The sequence below is a fragment of the Ruditapes philippinarum genome, unplaced genomic scaffold (genome assembly GCF_026571515.1).
Source record: "Ruditapes philippinarum isolate M1 unplaced genomic scaffold, ASM2657151v2 ctg14724_1_1_1_1, whole genome shotgun sequence".
Taxonomy (NCBI): Eukaryota; Metazoa; Mollusca; class Bivalvia; order Venerida; family Veneridae; genus Ruditapes; species Ruditapes philippinarum.
The window spans coordinates 1-19,622 of NW_026853339.1; the positions used below are offsets into that span (position 1 = coordinate 1).

The window sequence follows — 19,622 nt, forward strand, 5'->3', positions numbered from 1 at the left end:
TCACTTGGGATATTCATTAAAAATACAGGCCAAGTTCGAATTTGGGCCATGGTTCGATGATTTTTGGCAGAGTTATGCCCCTTTACTTTGAAAATAATGTGAAATTTTTTCAGTTTCCGTTCATAATCTCCCCAACGGTACAACACATTCAACTCAAACTTACATATGGATGCATAAAAGAAATTGCGCAGGTCATGTTCAAAAATTTGGTCATGGTTCAATGATTTTTTGGCAGAGTTATGCCCTTTCACTTTGAAAGTAATAATGAATTTTCAGTTACCGTTTTTATCTCCCCTTACAGTACAAACCACATTCAAAACTCAAATTTGAATATGGATATGTTTTTGGAATGCCCAGCCAAGTTGAAGAATTTGGTCATGGTTCAATGATTTTTGGCAGAGTTATGCCCCTTTCACTTTAAAATAAAATGAAATTTACAGTTTCTGTTCATTATCTACCCAACAAGTGTTACGTATTCAACTTAATTTGACATATGGATATGTCAAAGGAATGGGCAGGTCAAGTTGAAATTTTTGGGTCATGGTTTAATGATTAATTTTTTGCAGAGTTTATGTCCCTTTCACTTTGAAAATAATATAGATACATCTTAGGAATAAGCATTTAAGTATAAATTTGGTTGGTGGTTCAAATGATTTTAGACAAACTTATCTTTCCCTGAATGGTTGGAAAAAATTTTGTACTTCAGTTTCAGCACTCATCACTTTTTAGCCATTATTTTGGCTACAAATATGAAATATGTTATTTTTAAAAGGTTAAGACTGAATAATTTCAGTGTCTTGAACATTGTATGAAAATGGTTTGTGTTAACATTTTAAAGTTTTAAGGGCTTTGAACTTAAAATGAAAAAAATAATTAATGCACCATCTGAAATTTTGGCTGCATGCGGGGGCATCCGTGGCATGATGACACATTTCTAGTTCACTATAACTTTTCATTTTCTTAAGGTATCAACTTCAAACTTCAAATATATGTTCCTTTTCATCAACCACATCTTATGTGGCAAGGTTCATAACTCTAGCACAATATTTTCAAATACATGTATCTCCCCTTGAACTTAGAATTTTCCTTTAAAAAAATACTAATTTTTACTGTTACTTTATTTATTTCTTAAGGGATCAAGTTCACTTCTCAAATATATGTTCCTTATCATTAACACATTTATATGTCAAGGTTCATAACTCTAGCACCAATATTGAAGAATTATCTCCCCATAAAGATTAGATTTTTTTACTTGAAAAATTTGTTTTTTTTCTATAACTTCTTAGTTTTAAAGTATCTACCTCAAACTTCAAAAACTTATTCATTATCATCAATTACATCTTATGTTAACAAGGTTCATAAGAACTATTGACGCAATATTGTCAGATTTATCTCTCTTTGAACTTAGGATTTACCTTAAGAAATACTTGTTTACTTTTAAGGTATCTACTTTAAACTTCAAATATATATTTCTTATCATTACACACATGTTGTGTGACAAGTTTCATAACTCTAGCATGACTATTTCCAGAATTGTTTCCCTTGAACATGGAATTTATGTTAACAAATGTTATTTTTTACTATAACTTAAAGTGACATTATGCTCATATTTTCATAGTCAAGTTAAGCTGAATTGACTTTATATTTCAAAAGATTGACTGTCAAATTGGTGTTTGACCAACATTAGATATTGGAAAATGTTTAGGATAAAATTATAAATCTGCCTAAAACATAAAAAGACTGCCCCACTCTTTTCTATAAACTAAGTGCTTTAGGTAAATTCTAATGGATATTTTCAGAAATTTTGTTTGGATCTGTGCGTTATTTATTGTTTATGCGAACTTAATTATTAAATTAAAAGGAATTATTGCCAAATGAAAACTTATTTAGATCTTCACCCGTTCACTCACTATATACCCTTAGATGGACATAATGTCACTTTAATACATAATAATAATTGTACATAATTGATTTTTTTTTTCATAGTTTTGTGTTCCGTACTGTGTCTAGTATTTTATTAGTCGAGCTTCGCTGTTGCCTTTGAAAGCTTTTGTTGATTTATGTACTTATATTTTCTTAAAAAAATTTTTTTTTATATTTTCAGATGATATCACACTATTCATGAACCTCGGATTTTGTAGTCATCCAGACTGACAGTAGTATGGAGAATAAAGATTATCAACGTAGTAGCAACATGTTACATAATTTATCTGCTGAACATAGCACTACTTTCATGACCAAATACACGGAGAATGAATCAGGATTAATGTGTAGTGAACTTGTTACTACCATAATGTATCAGATTTTCTATCTGACAGCTCATGGCATATATAACATCAAATATCACCTGTTGCATGGACACTAAATACATGAAAAAACATATAGGAACAATGAAGACTTAACAGTTACTTTGTTCATAAAACACTGGAACACATCAGATGGAATCAAACTCTAGAAGACCACTAGTAATCCAAAGGATTCATACCTGGGTACATTCTATCAAGAGACCTTTATTGTTACTAACTTTTAATGCAGGACATGTCATTATCAAATTTCTTGTGTGATAAAATGTAAATCTACTCACTGGCGCAGATTGTGTTCAATAATGTGCAAGAGGAATTGGTCCAATGTTTTCATCGAAAAACACATGAACATTCTAACTTGTGAGAAACTTGAAGACTATCAAAAGGATAACTATGAAAGAAAATTTCATTCATGGAAAAAGAACTGTGTTAATTAAGATCAGAATTAACATTTCCTAGTAATTGTTTTCAGTAAGATTATCAGCTCCACTTTTTATAGAAGAAAAAATGAATGTTATATTCATTCGGTATGACTGACCTGTTGGTGTTGCTGATTTTCATTATCTTAGTAACAATACCAATACTGTACTTAAAAAATCTATTACATCAAAACTTTATATGTGGATGAATCTTGATGAGTTCAACCTGAACCCCTCATTTTCAGGTCAAAAGGTCAAAGTCACTGACTTGTGGTAACCAAACATAAAACTAGCCATTTAATAGGCATTTACTGAGGATTCTAACACGACCCGCATTTTTCACTATTGAATATAGAAGAACCGAAAGTGTGTGTTATTATGCAACAGAGTCACAGTTGACGTTCTATATTAAGATATGTGACGTAATGATTATGCATATGACGTAACCACTAAAAGAATCTGACGCGCTTAAAATAAGTACGGAAACAAATCAGGCGCAATTTTGCTTAATATCAGGTACGGCAGCATTTATTTGTTGATGTCGTGTTAGATCGAAAATAATATATCCAAATCGTGATTTTATTCGATTGATAAACATCACTGTTTGTTCGTTCGGGGATTGCGCATCATTATATCACTCGGGCTACGCCTCGTGATAATAATTCCTCGCTCCGAACTCCAAACAGTAATGTTATTGAGTCGATTAAAATCACTGTTTGGGATACAATTATTTCTTAAACATCAGACTTTGCAATTGTATGTACCGAGATTTAATCATGGTGAGTTTGTACCTGCCCATGATACTCATTTTGTGTCATTAAAAGGTCATGGTGATGGGTTCACATGACCCTGTGGTTGATATTTTTAATAAGATTTTTTAAGGTCAAGAACACAATTATCAAATTGAAATGTGGGCACAGTCTGTTTAGTCAAAGTTTAAGGGTTGATGTGATTTACTCAAATTATCTATTTTTGTAGAAAATATGAAGTTTACTATCCAGAATAAGTTCTGGAGAAAACTGGTGTGCACTGCTCTTCTGACAGCTCAATCTTTACTTTTTTTTTTTTTTTTTGCTTTCCTTGAACATTCATGAAAATTGTTTGGAATTTTGCGAGCATTTGAATGAAATTTTCTTTATAAATTAGAACAGAGTCAAAACTGCAGAACTGGAGATATAAGCTTGCATATCTCTTAATGTTCTAAACTACTATGCCGGCAGCTTTCAGTATGTATAAAACACGCTCTGCAGTGAAAGCCCTATCATAATGTCAAAAATGGAAAGCGTTGGCTATATACTCGGTCACACCTTCTAAATATATATTTTGTTCTAACATATATTTGTGATTTTTAAAAAAAACTGTTCATGTTAAAAGTTTTACTTTGATAATGAATTAAAAAGAAATAAATAATAAAAAAAAACAACCTGTGTCTTGTTTTACACACTCAGATGATTTAATCATTTAAAAGCAGAATAGCTGAAAAGCATGACCATGTATTTTAAATGTCCCCTTCTTTTTTTGTATTATTTTAAAGAACTTTTATCGCAAAATTTCAATGAAAAAAAATGAAATTTTTTAGCCATCTGTCTGTACTACATGTAGGTTTAACTTTTTCCATGCATCTTTACATGGGCTTCATACACTTATTTATACAAAATTGAAGCAAGTCAATTCCTCCCTCTCCATTATTTTAAATTTTTTTTTATATCCTATATAATGGCTACCCCTAACCATCAGTTCAGTCATCTTATATGGCCGCGTCACGAAAAACCAATATAATGGTTTGCGACCAGCTTGATCCAAACAGTCTGCCGCGATCCGCACAGTCTGATCAGGATCCATTCGCTGTTCGCTACCAGTTTCTCTACTTGTAATAGGGTTTGTAAGCGAACTAGCACGGATTCAGATCAGACTGTGTGGATGCGCAGGCTGGTCTGGAGCCATGCTGGTCCGCAAAACCCATTTTATTGGTTTTTGGCGTGACGCGGCTCATATGTGCTATTGAGTTTTGCCAATACATAGGCCAATGGCTTGACAAGTAACATAAATGGAGTATCCATTTCCCCCAAATTGATTCGCCATTTTAGGCTATAAAACTTAATATAGTGTTTATACTTAGATATAGAATTTTTTCATTTTAAATTCATGTTGCCATCCCTTCCACATAATCTACACTTTTAGTTTTTATTGGTACTTTGACATGTTTTTTCAGCTGGATTTGACAGGCTATAAACACCCGGTTCTAATTTTTAGACATTGAAGAGCACTTCCGTTACTATTTTTTAGTAACGGAAAACCGCCTCTTTCATTAGCAACCGACTTAAGAATTTTCTTAAGTAAAAATATTTAATTACTTCAAGCATATTACTCGTCAATCTTAAGATAAATCTGCAGCTAAGTTTTTCTTAAAGTCATTTTTCAGAATACGACTTAATCTTAAGTATTAAAAAATTTTTCTTAGGCTAAGATTTGTTTTTTCAACTTATGTTTTAACTTTTAAGAAATATAACTTAAGATCAGTTGTGAATACAGCCGCCTGACTCAATATATATCATAAAAAACGTGATATATAAGCCGTTTTGAAAAAAAATCATATTTCAACGTCTAAAATAATTATAGACGTTGAAATATGATTTTTTTTTTCAAAACGGCTGATATTGAGTTTTTTTATATATATGATCAGTACATGTGCTGGGATTGACAAATATGCATTTTATTTGGATTTTTAAAGGCGTTTTGAGCTCCACACCCCAAGTGTCTGTGTAGATTCTAGGTTCGAAAACAACATGCATTAGCAGATTCGGTTGCGGGAACAACACTTGTTTTCGTATCAAAGAAATTTATAAGCCATGATATGTATCGTTATAAAACATGAAATGTATATATGTGCTTGTAGATAAAACATATGTACTATGCATACATCATTTTTAACATCTACATCAACAATAGTATTTACGGATTGGCTGACAAATAATGTATTACTCATTGGATGTCTCATTCATTTTTAATTATGAACATTCAGAGCAAAAGAATTTGGCACTTGGTCTCGATATTTTTTTCCATTCAATATTGGACTTAATTTTAGCACATGTCCGATGCAGCCATCCTCCACAACTGGTACAACATATCCAATCTGTACCGATTTCCCCTTTGAAACAAACTTTACATAGATCGTCATTGTCACTGTCTTCCATTGGGTATGATGTAAAAGGTTGAGGCGGCATGCCTTCGCCAGTGACCGACGTTGAAGGATGAACCTCACTATCACCCTGTGCGCTAGAAGTCGAGGGTTGCGGCGCCGAATGTTCAGAAGAGCCAGTTGGCTGTTTTCCAGCAGTACTGAGCCGAGACACGCTAGTTGTAGGTAATTCCGGTTCTTGAAAATCGTGCACAACATTTTCTACGTTGCTGGATTGTGAATGTTCATGTTTATCTAGGACTGTTGGATTAGCACGGGGGTGGAACCCCATATGAATCTCAAAAATGAGCATCGGTAAAAATGATATGTGAATTTCCGCTGCACCAGATGTGAAGCATAACATCAGATGTGACTGGAAAAATAGGCCGATCGCAGGGTAAGTTTTCATCTTTTCAAACATTTATATAAAATTCAATTTTTTTTTTAAGAAAATCGAAATGTGATTCTACCCTCCTGACTCTCCTCTATATTACCCCTTGTTTTTTTGAATTTCTATGCAGTCTTCATCGAGATATTCTTTCCGTCGTGGGTTCTGGTGTGTCCAAAACATGCAATATGAATGAAGAAAATGTCACTAAACGGACTCAAAAAACATAGATTTTACGAAATCTCACTACAGATCAATGCTAAACATTCAAACAAATCCTGTTTTATATATTTATTGAGATTTGGCTACATACAAGGGAATCGCTGCTCAAAATTGCATTTGAGCTCCAGATGTGCTGAAGAGATTCATATGTGCATAGCATGAAAAATTTGCAACAATCTAGAATTAATTCTATTGTGTATCATTCTGTAATAAATACTATTATCCGAAATAGACACATTTTCACGAGACGAGCTTGAATAACATAGTATCCATATAGAAAGAGATATAAGACATTCTGCATACGAAAGGTTTTTAAAATACGTAGATATGGTGGGAAGGCCTTTTTTGACTTATTGACGTTGTGTGTACTGCAATCTTTCCCTTTTTATGCCACCATGCATTAACTAAATTAATTAATTAATTAATTATTCACTCGATTGCACTGTCTGCTTAATAGGAGAGTAATGTGAAGCGTGTTTGAATTTGTTATGATGCTGTAAGAAAGTTAGTGATAAACTTTTAAAAAAAGATCAAAGAAGATTTGCATATTTATTTTCCACATTAAGAAACGTCCCTGCAGTATATTTACATGGTTCACTTCATGCCCACAGTCGCAATTATGGGTCAATGCCTATCTGAATTTTATGCCTGCTCTGTAATTCTTTGAATGGTTTTAAAGAAACTTTAACATATCTTAACCGTATTGAGCGGACATGCGTAGCTCATAATGCACATAGATTGTTTCCTGAAAATGTTCATGTACGCAAAAAGATCACTAAACTTATTCTCCGCTTTATAACTGTTATTTCAGTGGGAACTGTAAATTATAACCACTTCCGTAATTCGTTTCTTTTGTTATTTTTCAGGAAAATGGGTCGTGTTCTAGGCACACAAAAGAAAGGTTTAAAACTTTCAAGAATAAAACGTAACGTGTATCGTGAAAAGAGGAAGTCACCAGCGCTTACATATCCCTTTTTCGCCTTTTAAATTGTCCCCATGTGTCAAAAGATTCCGCGTATCGCAGACTCCAAAGTCCAAGAATTCACCAGAAAGTGCACGTATTTACTTTTTTTCAATTCAAAGAAAAAACGCTTAATATTCAATTCACAACTATTAAGTCCCATGAAATGTTCTCCACAGAAAGGATTTGCAAAGATAAATAAAGTCAGTTGCAATGAACAGATAGACATTATGGATTACATGGGTTACATAAAAAGTAACCGAGGTTTCGGGTGGGAAATTTAATTTATGGAGAGAAGTCAATCATAAATTGAAATTTTATGTTTATTAAAATTCTCATTTCTGTTTATCATGCGATAAAACAGTTATAATATATTGAACTCGACTATTATGTAAAAATATCATGACCTGAGGCGGCATCTCGGGTCAATATGTTCTCGGGCCATATCCTGCAAAGAAAAACCTTCGATGTCGCATCAGGCCATGATATTTACACATAACAGTCTGTCGCTATAACTATAACTTGTGGAATATTAAAGTTATAGATATTTTTATGAATGTAAACATTATTAAAGAAACATATTATATGACACGATAGGTACTCATAAGAAGTACTATCCGCTCTGCGTCAACATTTTCATGTACTCGAGCCTTTTAGTATTTCTAATGCTAGCATAAGCTAGTAAGCTCTGTCACTGTGGTAATCAAACACACTAATGTTACAATTAAACTTTCAGCCAAAGATGCAAAACCTATATTGTTTCTATACATTGGCTATTCAATGATTATATGGAAGAGGTCCGTAGTTTTGTAGATGGTTTTCTACATCACTTATGAATCTCTTCAGTACATCTGGAGCTCAAATGCAATTTTGAGCAGCGATTCCCTTGTATGTAGCCAAATCTCAATAAATATTTAAACCAGGATTTGTTTGAATGTTTAGCATCGACCTGTAGTGAGATTTCGTAAAATCTATGTTTTTTGAGTCCGTTTAGTGACATTTTTTTCATTCATATTGCATGTTTTGGACACACCAGAACCCACGACGGAAAGAATATCTCGATGAAAACTGCATAGAAATTCAAAACAACAAGGGGTAATATAGAGGAGAGTCAGGAGGGTAGAATCACATTTCGATTTTCTTAAAAAAAGGATTGCATTTTATGTAAATGTTTGAAAAGATGAAAACTTACCCTGCGATCGGCCTATTTTTCCAGTCACATCTGATGTTATGCTTCACATCTGGTGCAGCAGAAATTCACATATCATTTTTACCGATGCTCAATTTTGAGATTCATATGGGGTTCCACCCCCGTGATTAGGCATGGACGCACAATTTAATATGGCATTTTCCAAGTCTTTTATTAAAATAGATTTATTGCTGCTAGATTTAAATTTAACGTTATATGCCCGCAAAAGCTGCTGTATCTGTACCTTTGTCATTACACTAAATACATCCACTTTGCTCAAAACTAGACCTGTAATAATGGAATGGGACATTGCTCTGTTTTCTGTCACATCATTCTGTATGGTCGAAAAAGTAACTGTCTTAACAGACGATGACTCTTTCTTTTGCTTCTTAACTTGTATCTGTTTTCTGTGTGCCATAGTTTTTGCAACAGAAAATGACTGTAACTTGTCCTTTCTAAATTGGTTGAACATAACCATAAAAAATGACTGGGCTATTTCTTCAAATAGGCAATGAAGCAACAAAGTGGGTGTATCATGTACATCTCTGAATAAGACACTTGTGCATTTTCTACCTCTAACAACGCTAGAGAACTTCTCAATCAAGGTAGAACACTTAAGCAGTTCAGCTAAACAATATGTATGTAGATTTTCTCCATGTAATTGGAAGTTTTCTTCATTTAACAGTGAAAGGCACTTTTCGCTTAAATGGACGAAAAATTCAAACAAGTTGTCAGAAATGTGATATAACCCTCTGTTAAGATTTTGCTTTCTCGTTACATCTATCAGAGAGTCCGGAGCAGATGTGACTTTTTTTAAATAATTTTCCTCTTCTCTTAAGCTGTTTAAGATATTCAATTTTTCAGCAGCATCGTCAAATTCTAATTGCTTTTCCGGACTCAACAGATACATTCGTGACCGTTGCAATCGTAAATATTTTTGCGTGGTCTTACTTAAACAGTATCCTCCCACGTAACGTATTCTTGCTTTCGAAGCATCCGTCACAGTTCTGCTAGAACTTTGGCTAGAACTTACCGGGAATAATTTTGATTTTTCCTTTAACAAAAAGTTTCTTACGGCAGTAGTTATTTTAAAACAGATATGCGAGTGAATATTATTAAACGGCTGAAATAGCATAGCGCATGCTATCCTGTACGAGTCGCTTGTTTGATGAATATGACACTGTCTATAAAATTCCGTCATTGTTTCTGATTTAACAGGGGCAGGTTCACAAATGTTCATATCATCTACAAGTTTGCCAATACTTTTGAACTCATTCTGACAAAATTCGTTTAATTTAACATGGTCTCCGTTGATCATTTGGCTTATAGCATCATTCATTTCTTTTTGAATAGGAGTTAATGGGTTATCAAATATGCATTCCGTTAGAATTGTGTTAATGTTAAAACCCTCTGGCATCTGAAAATCAGTAGATATATCAGTTTCCCCTAAATTGATTTCTGCAATGATACGGTCAAGTTCTTCGTCGAATTCATCATCTTCCATATCAATCATTTCAGAGTCTTCATCTTCGCCAGTAATCAGAATATCTTGCCGTTCCTCGAAAGTCCTTCAAAAATAAAAGAAAAGAAATGCATGTTGATTAATTTGTGAAAAGCCTGCAATTGTATACAAATAGCCGGCATAACAATAAGAATTTCCGGGCGCGCTGTTATGCCGTTAAACGTCGTGACGTCATAACACTGACGTCAGAACAATGATTTGTTAAAGAAATAATTTAATCTTATTTAGTGATTTGTCACGAGGATATACGAAATGTTAATCTCACGATAAAAATAAGTTATCTATATATAACAAAATATGCAACAAAAGGTCAATATCTCGATACAAAATGTGTTCCTTCAGTGTTACGAGCCAGGCGTAACGAGAAAGAAAAGCCAGCAACAAACTTGTAACAATAACAAATTTATAAAAAAATAATTATTAAAGAAAAATTAAATAACAATTTATGTTTACAAATACCTGAAATCCAAATAAAAATTAAATCTCAAATGTCTAGTCTGATCCTGGAATGATCCTTTTTGAATAGCACAGTTAAATCCAAGTAAAATCCAAGAACACTTTAGAATAAATTTCCACAATAAAATCCACAAAAATAATTCAAACTATTTTAAAAATAATCCAAGCTCCAATAAATCACTTAATATCCAAGTTGAATAATACTCCAAATATATTGATGACTTAAAAGGTAACTGATGACTTAAAAAAAATAATGAAAAATGTCCCTTTATATATATTAACTAAGAAAATTCCAGAAAAGTCTATTATGTTCTACAGTAATCATAATCTAGCAACTTCAACAATAAAGAACATTCCGGAAGTTTCTATCTAAATATAATGCATGAATCATAATCTAAAATTTTCTACAACAGGTAAGAAACTTCTTGTTGACATGTATGTAGTTATGTTCTAAAAATAGAACCATGATAATATTGGAAATACCAACTGGTCAGATATAAATTATACATGTAATATGTTGCATACATAACATCAGTATTAAGAAATATTTATAAATAGATTTTAAATACACTTGGTAAGTACTTTTTAAGTGGAATAATTTGTTAAAAAGGATATATTTCAATAACTTTCCAAATTTTGATTGTATGTAAGTTATCATTTAAAGTTTCTGACTACATGTAGTTCATTCTTTTGTACATGCATTGTCTAATAAATGTATCACGATGCAGTGATTTGCTAAAACCATTAGTTCGTAGAAGCCATCAAAATTATGTTTCTGTTTGTTTCAGGCTTCTGGATCGAGTTCTCGAAGCCGATGGAAGGGAAGATATGACAACCTTATATGAATCGTATCGCCTTGAAACTATAGACAAAGGGTGCGAGTGTGAAATGGATAGAAGAGCCTTTGTCGACATTTTCCTAAAACTATTTCAGAATGCTGTTAGAAAGAAAGTTCGGCAAGGTCAGTCTGTAAAAAATGTGTATGAAGGTATCAGACTTAAACCACTAGATCCTCTACTACCTTCTATCGGCACGCACTCGTTTGAACAGTTGGAAGGCATATTACCGCCTGATTTTTTAGTAAAAGAACGCAGTAAAGAGCGTCTTATATGCAACGTGGACACACCCTTTAAATCAAATGGCAATACTGTACAGAAGAACGTCACTTTTCAAAAGAATTTGATATTTTCAGTTAGTGTCGGACAACAAACAGTAGATCTTAAACAGTTAGGTATTTCTAATAGATTCCTGCTCGACCAAGATAGTATAAAACTTGTGTGTAAAATCATAAGAAAAATTGAACTTTGTCAAGGGATCGAAATGAAAAAGGCCATCACATGTACTCGTTTCCACACGCTTGATACTTGGAAAAATGAAAATGTTAATGAAACGACAAAACGTATTAGGTCAGTTCTATGCTTAAGGGTGGTAACATTTACATCCAAAACGAACGTGTGTAGGATATGCCAGCATATGACCATGGAAGTAAAAACACCAGGGAAAGAAAACATACAGATAAGTGAGTTTTCAGGAAAAAACATTACAAAAGAGCAGGTGAAAATATTAATACCCGGGGCTCCTGAAGAAATGGTTGAATTTTTAATCAGCCAGGCGAAGAATGTATGTACGACCCCAAACGGCAGGCGGTGGAGCAAACCTATTATGTCCAAATGTCTCCAGTTATATGCCAAGAGCCCTCATTTTTACAAGCAATTGAGAGATTCTAAGCTGGTTGTTCTACCTTCACCTGGTGTTATTGTTTTGTACAAGAATAGGGTAAAACATGAAATTGGGTTTCAAGACGATATTTTCAGGTAAATGAAAAATGCGTTTATACTTTCGATCACAAAGTAAAAATACTTTTCAGCCAGTAAATTCCATATTTTTTTGTAAAAAAAATGTAATTGAAATAAAAGCGCATAATGGCAGTTGTCATAAGAAAGGACCCAAATCAGTCTGTAAAATCGTCTAATATGATCTGGATACATACTGGTGGCAATCATCAAAAGACCCTTTTGATACGCTCAATATGTGTGAATGATAAACAATATAACGAATCTACAAGTAAAATGGTTTCCTGCGGTGAACATTTTAATGATATAAAGATATTTCATTAAACTATTTTCAATTTTTTTTTTTGGGGGGGGGGGGGTAAATAAACGTTTGTATCAGGAATATAGTTGACAATTGAATAAACGATCAATATAGAAGAAGGTCTTTGGAAACTGGTGAACGTTGAAGACCGGAGAAGGTCGAACATAAAACAATTATTTCTTTTTAAGAAAATGATCTAATAGGCCTACCATTTTATGAATAATTCCGAGCAAAAAATAAATAACGTAAACACACAAGTTTACGCAGAAAATATCTCTATTTATTATGGCAGATGCCCCTACGAATATTTTAATTCTGTAAATTTTCAGTATAAACAATTCATTGTTTGTAAAATTTGAGATAGATATTAAAGAAATATTGATAATTTTCAAACACATCATTCAAATTTTTCCACCTTAAACGGTAAAATAATTATAGAAAATTAGAAATATCACGTAATAGTTTTTTGTTCTTGAAAAGCTGTTATTCGGACTTAAATCCGTAACGTACCGGCAAACGGTATTTAGCTAGGTTTTCGAAAAGGTCAATTAACCAATCATATACGGTTTACAGATCACATGCTCCTCCATGTACCGAAAACAGGTCACGTGCTCCTCCATGCCTCAAAAGTTAAACGCGTACCAATACCCTGCGGTCTCCAGACCGCAGGGAATAATATGAACGAAATGCGCTTCATAGCAAATTTGTTCCTTGTTGCCTTAACAGATATTTAATTTTGCAGTTTTGATACACATTCAAACTGTTTAAAATTTGAATTAATTTATATTGTCGAAATTGATTTAACAATGAGCTTTCAAACTTTTTGTCACAGAAAACGCGTGGCAGTTAGGCAAATAAAATATATAACCTTAGTTAGGCAAATAAAATATATAACCTTGTTCTTTACATATTTTTTTTCATTGAGGTGAGATATACTAGTATTCCATATTTAATCAAAATGTAAGTTTTTTTAATTCTTATAAGCATATATTATTAGTTATAAAGATTGTTGACGGGTTATATGGCCCTATCTAAACGGTTATTTGTAAATATAACACGAGCCGCCTGTCGAGGGTTATATAGCAAAAAACGTTTTGAAATTTTCATTTTATAAAATTATTTGAATCGATAAATATAATAAATAAAATTTCTTCAAATAATTTGAAATTTAGACACAAGTTGCAAGCAGATCGCCATTAGTCTACTATGAGTGATATACTGCCATTGTTATGGGTTATATCTCACTGTTAAAACACTGAAGCATAAAATAAATTACGATACCCAATTTATTATGGTGTTTCAGACGTACACAACTACCTTAAGGATCTATTTGATTATGTTTCTCAACCCATATAATTATATTTCTTTTTAAAAGATGGATGCATTGTGAAGCTAGACGTCTTGAACTACCCGAAGAAAGTTGGGATGGTGGAATTCTTGTAGACGAAATGGCGATACAAGAAGACATTCAAATCAATAAACATGGGGACATCATTGAACTTACAGGCTTTGAAAATGTTGGCAAGGAAGCTATGACATGTGGAATTCTTAGAAAAGGAAAAAAGGAAATTTCTCTTGGAAATCACGTGCTTCAATTTATTTTTCTTGGGAACAGCGGTTTCCGTTTTCCTTTTGCCCATTTCATCTCTACTAATGTTCAAGCTTATGAACTGGACACACTGTTCTGGGAAGCTGTACATCTTCTAAAAATGTATGGTTTTAATGTTTCATATGTATGCATGGATGGTGCCCAGAGTAATCGCACGTTCATGCATATTAATATTGGGAAAAACGCCACGTCTATGATTGCACAAAATCCTTGTGAGCCTGAAAATCCAGTGATATTCTTAATGGACTCTTCACATGTTTTTAAGAAAATTAGGAACAACGTTATTAAGAGCGGAATCATAAAAGGGTGTACACGACACCTTCAACTCCCGAACGGTGATATTATTAATTGGGCAATGTGGGCAGATGCCTATACTTGGGATAAGGCAAACGCGCTTCAGTTGCACAGGAAACTTACTAATGAACATATATACCCATCATCACAATCGAAAATGCGAAACCATCTGGCTGAACAGGCTTTAAATTCTGATATGCTACATCTAATGCTACAATACCAATTGTCTCTGGGAAGTAAAGGTAGTATATTAAATGGTGCAATTGAATTTCTAAAGAAAACATCCATACTGGTCTGACTGTATCAGAAGTGGAAAACCCGGAATCTTTCCGCGGAGAAAGAAAGTAAACTCATTTCGCAACAATGTTTTAGAAGATGTCCGACGTGTTTAATAGGGTTTCGCGGATTATGTTTACAAAAGTGGCTTTTGGAAAAAAAAACAGGTAAACATTATTCCAGCTCTTATCAACTCGGACGCTGTCGAGAATCATTTCTGCCAGGAACGTAGTACATACAATGGGGCCAACACCAATCCAAATGCCCTTCAATACAGAAACAACCTTAATTCTATAATTCTCGGGCAAAATAGTGTCTCCCATAAATCAAACACTGGGAAATCTCTAAAGTCACCTGCACTGACATACGGTAAATGCAAAACTGTAAAAAGAAAGAAAAGCGATACTAACGGCAGCAAATGTCCAAAACCTATAAAGGTTATAAGAATGTAATGTTGTATAACTATATGGCAAAAATGTAAGAATAACTCTTGGTTGTTATGCAAATTTGAGACATACCTTTTGTGATGCCGGCAACAGCTTAGGTCACAGTCCAGTGCCCGAGATGTCTGTGCAATAAATGCATGTATTTCTTCTGGATGTGATAAGCATACACTAGGGTGGAAGTTAACAATTCTTAAACCGTCCGGTGTTCTTACTCTTCCCATAGCCACGCCAAGTTGACCAGGTTTGAAGATCTGTTGACAATCGACTGTTACCCTGTATATATGTAACACATATGATCTTAAAATTAATAGATTTGATGTAGGAAGTCAACTGTGGTAATATAATGACTTAAATAATGAAATCAGATATTTCAAAAAAACAGCAGACAGTTTATCAATTTTAACTATGTTCTTGTAGTTAATTGTCAATATATTTACATATTTCTTTACATTTTCAATAAAATATTGTTTACAATACCTGTCTAGCGTCATTCCTTGTGACTTGTGAATCGTTATTGCATACGCCAGCTTCAGTGGTACTTGTACTCTAGTAGCTACTGTCATGTTCTTATCCGGATTAAATACTGTAAAATATAAATGAATTTACTATATATATATTATATATATATATATATATATATATATATATATATACTGTAACCCAATTTATATTCGCGAATACAAATTTTCGCATTTTGCCGAGGTCGGACATATTCGCGAATATTAATTTGCGCGTTTTCTTGATTTCCGAAAAAAAATATTCGCGGATTGGAAAGTCCGATTGGGCCGTAAAATCCATTAGCCGACTATTAATCTTCAATAATTGGGGTCATTATTGGTGTCTTCGATGGGATTAACAATACGCTAGCCTTATATTGTATTGGTAAGTGAATTGTGATCACGGAACGTGATTGACAATGGGCCTACTAGTATTTCATAAACTGTAATCAAAAACGCTAATTTAAATGTGCCGAAGCTCTCGGCCTTGTGGCCTTCTTCAGCAGCATTTATTTTACATACCTAAATATACATATATATACATGATCTATATTTTATATTTTGCATCTTTAGTTTTGTTGGTATAATTATAGTGAATTATTATTTGACTGCATGTTCAGGGCTACTTTTTTCAGTTGTTAAACATCAAACATGTACTTACTTGTAAATTGTAAATCTATGTTCATTTGAATTCAATATTTACCTGAAAAAGATACTTTCTCCACCTTTGTTGTACAGTTAATTGAAGGAAAGTGGACTATGGGAGACGTGTCTTCAAAATCCACAACCTTGCCGCGGAGTCCATTAACTAGCTTATTGTTGAGATTCCTTATCAAAATCACCGGGCACCCTTCCTTTAGCCACAAACGTGGTGGTGCTGTGCTTTTAATTAGCATTCGAACGTCTCCAGAATCCTCTGACACAAACTCTCTTATCACACCAGGACCGTTCAGAATTTGGCGTCTATTGTAAACATTTACTAAATCATTGTTTGAAAATAGCATAACTTCATTGCCAATAGGGAGAGGTCTGTCTAAAGTCTTTATATACGAAATCGACTCGGGTGATACAATACCCTTTGACACTTCATGAATAACATTAATGAAACGCTCATTGTCTTGCCTTACAACACGATTTAGTACCACTTTGTGTGGTAACACCTTTTCGAATAAAGGACATGTGAAGCACATGGCCCCCTCATCATTATAGTTTCTATTGGGCACTGGCGCCAGTTGTAAAAAGTCCCCGGACACAATAATTTGTATTCCTCCAAATAGCTTGGTACTATCTTTGATCGAACATATGTCGCACAACTGTTGAAAAAGCTTCGCACTAAGCATGGATATTTCATCTATAATCAACACGTCTGCCGTTATTATATTTTGTAAAATCCTACTGTACTTTGGCGAATTTTTTATCAAGTTGCAAAGCTCAATAGACGTGTAACGACCGTCTTCCAATCCAGCCCATCGGTGAATTGTTTCAGCTTGGACCCCAAAATTTGTGCAAGCGATGCCAGTTGTACATGTTAAAAAAACATGTTTACCTTGAACTTTCAGTTGCTCATAGATTTTACCTATTGTATAGGATTTTCCTGTACCTGGTTGACCAATTAATATAAAATTGTGCCCTGACACTGCTGTCTGAATTGCTTCTTGTTGTTTGTCAATAATCAGACCCGACATTGTTGATATTGCGTAATTCGAAACCCTAGCTAAACTCCGTTTTCCGGTACTTTTTGTACATAGCTCTGAGGGAGTGTAATTATGAACTCTATGTTTTTTGGCCTTAAAAGGTTAATTATTTGTAAGAAAGTAATTAAATATCATTGTATGAATAATTCCATACAAAGTATAAAGTAAATACCACAGTTTACGCAGAAAACAATGTCATTTTTATGGAAGATGCCACTGCGACTGTTTTATTGATTTTCATTATAAACAATTTAGTTTTTGAAAAGAAATTGCGATAGATATTAAAGAAATATTGATAATTTTTCAAATACGTTATTTTTTCCAACCTTAAACTGTAAAATAATAAAAGAAAAATAGAAATATCACGATTGTATCATGTACTTTATTTGCAGCTAAAACCCGTAACGTACCGGTGGTCAATATGCTTCCTGCGCCAGCAACTGAGCGCAGAACAGTACGGTGTAGGTTTTGTACTTTCGGTTTCGACAAAATGGCCGACCATCAACGGAATTTGCAAGATTTTAACAAATTGGAGTGTCCGAGTTTAAATGTAAGACATTTAAGATTTTATATAAGGTAGACGAAGAATGTTAACAATTTTCTAAATGCATGATGTATAAAGACTAGCAAAATAGCTTGAATTGTTACAGAACTGGACATTGTGGTTGTTCCACAGCGTGTCCTAGTAAAGCTCCATAGCGTTACGGCTACTAGGTGACCTTTTCATAGTAATGTTATATAGGAAAAAAAAAAATTTCAAATTCTTTTGTTCTTTCACTCAACCCAGGATAGTTGTTTAGGTGTTGATTTTTTTTTTTCTTTAACTTCAATTTTTTTTATATAGGCACCAAGACTGGACGAGCACCTGTGACATACATAGCCATGCATGTATTTATCAAAAAAACTCAAATCAGAAAAATTCTAGATTTAAATATACTTTTCTATTACTTTCAACTCCCTATGTTTGCATAATTGTAAAAGAATTTTCCATTTAATTTCCAATAATAACGACAATGCTATTGAAAAAAGATAAAATTCATGGCACAAATTAAAATGCTACGCTTTTATAAGGTTTAGGACAATCTTTTTTCCTATTATATTTAGCCATTTATCTGTCAAAGCTGTTTTTTTGCGAAATAATAAGTTTGCCGGCATTTCTGACCGTACGCCATTCGTTGAAGGCATTTAATGCCCAATTTGTAGATTTTTTGGTATTTTTTGGAACAGACTGCTCCAATCGTTCACGTATGTCACAATCCTCAAGGCTATCAAAGCGGCTTGTCTCAGAACATTCTAACGCCATTGGCAACGGTATATTCATGGATTTTTTGTCTTGATTTTCAGAAAGCAAAAATTTGCTTTGATCACTTTCGTCCATGTTGATTGATATTTCGTTGATAAAATCCTCGACATTTTGTAATAGAAGAAAATTCACCCTAACTGTATCAATCCCCAGATCTCTCTCAGTCTGATCAAAGTACTGAGATAAAGCAATATCTTCTTCATAAATGTCCAGATGTTGAGACAAAATTTTGTCTTCTAAATTTTCGGTGAACGACAAATTGCCATTCCAAGCCATGCCGAATCATGTGAATGTACCCGTTTACTTGAAGTAAAACTTTAAAATGAGACAGACGACTGAATAGAGAAAAGGGTCCATGCCGCTACCAATGAAAATGTAGCTTCCACGCGGGGAAAAATCAGCCCATTATTTTGATTGACAGCTCATTTCACGTCTTTGCTGCTATGCAAATTCAGATCAAAGGGATAAGATTTTCTGGGCGGAGCAATAGGTTAAAACAGTAGCGTCATGTTATTTTGATTGACAGCTCATTTTACGTCATTTCTGCTATGCAAATTAAGATCGAAGGAGTAAGTGTTTCTGGGCGGAGCTATAGGTTAAAACAGATACACCATTTGGTGCGTTGGCGGATTGCTGGGCTTGCCGTAAAAATTATACCATAAATCACGTGAACCTTTCTATGCCTTGACCTCACGAACGAATCCAAAATCGTCAACGCCAGCAATGGTGATATTTATTACTTTTACTATCATTTATCATGTACCATCCTCT

At 33.6% G+C, this 19,622-nt stretch overlaps 2 protein-coding genes across 2 annotated transcripts; one reads left to right on the top strand and one right to left on the bottom strand.

Moving 5' to 3' along the window:
* Window positions 1-11,322: 11,322 nt before the first annotated feature.
* On the top strand, window positions 11,323-15,828 carry LOC132736537 (uncharacterized). Its single transcript, XM_060723681.1, has 3 exons — window positions 11,323-12,452; window positions 14,108-14,927; window positions 15,079-15,828. Exons 1-3 carry the CDS (start codon window positions 11,335-11,337, stop codon window positions 15,361-15,363), a joined length of 2,223 nt encoding a protein of 740 aa, XP_060579664.1. The 5' UTR covers window positions 11,323-11,334; the 3' UTR covers window positions 15,364-15,828.
* On the bottom strand, window positions 15,538-17,539 carry LOC132736538 (uncharacterized). Its single transcript, XM_060723682.1, has 3 exons — window positions 16,558-17,539; window positions 15,897-15,940; window positions 15,538-15,630 (listed from the first exon to the last, which is right to left on the bottom strand). Exons 1-3 carry the CDS (start codon window positions 17,537-17,539, stop codon window positions 15,538-15,540), a joined length of 1,119 nt encoding a protein of 372 aa, XP_060579665.1.
* Window positions 17,540-19,622: the final 2,083 nt, after the last annotated feature.

Bases quoted from the DNA above. Each gene is read 5' to 3' on its own strand.
- LOC132736537 (XM_060723681.1), top strand. From the start codon at position 11,335: ATGCATTGTCTAATAAATGTATCACGATGCAGTGATTTGCTAAAACCA. The intron at 12,453-14,107 runs GTAAATGAAAAA...TCTTTTTAAAAG, and splicing joins TTTCAAGACGATATTTTCAG to ATGGATGCATTGTGAAGCTA. The intron at 14,928-15,078 runs GTCTGACTGTAT...AAAAAAAAACAG, and splicing joins TAAAGAAAACATCCATACTG to GTAAACATTATTCCAGCTCT.
- LOC132736538 (XM_060723682.1), bottom strand. From the start codon at position 17,539: ATGTCGGGTCTGATTATTGACAAACAACAAGAAGCAATTCAGACAGCA. The intron at 15,941-16,557 runs GTAAATATTGAA...TATATTTTACAG, and splicing joins GGAGAAAGTATCTTTTTCAG to TATTTAATCCGGATAAGAAC. The intron at 15,631-15,896 runs GTACCACTGAAG...ACATATATACAG, and splicing joins CAGTAGCTACTAGAGTACAA to GGTAACAGTCGATTGTCAAC.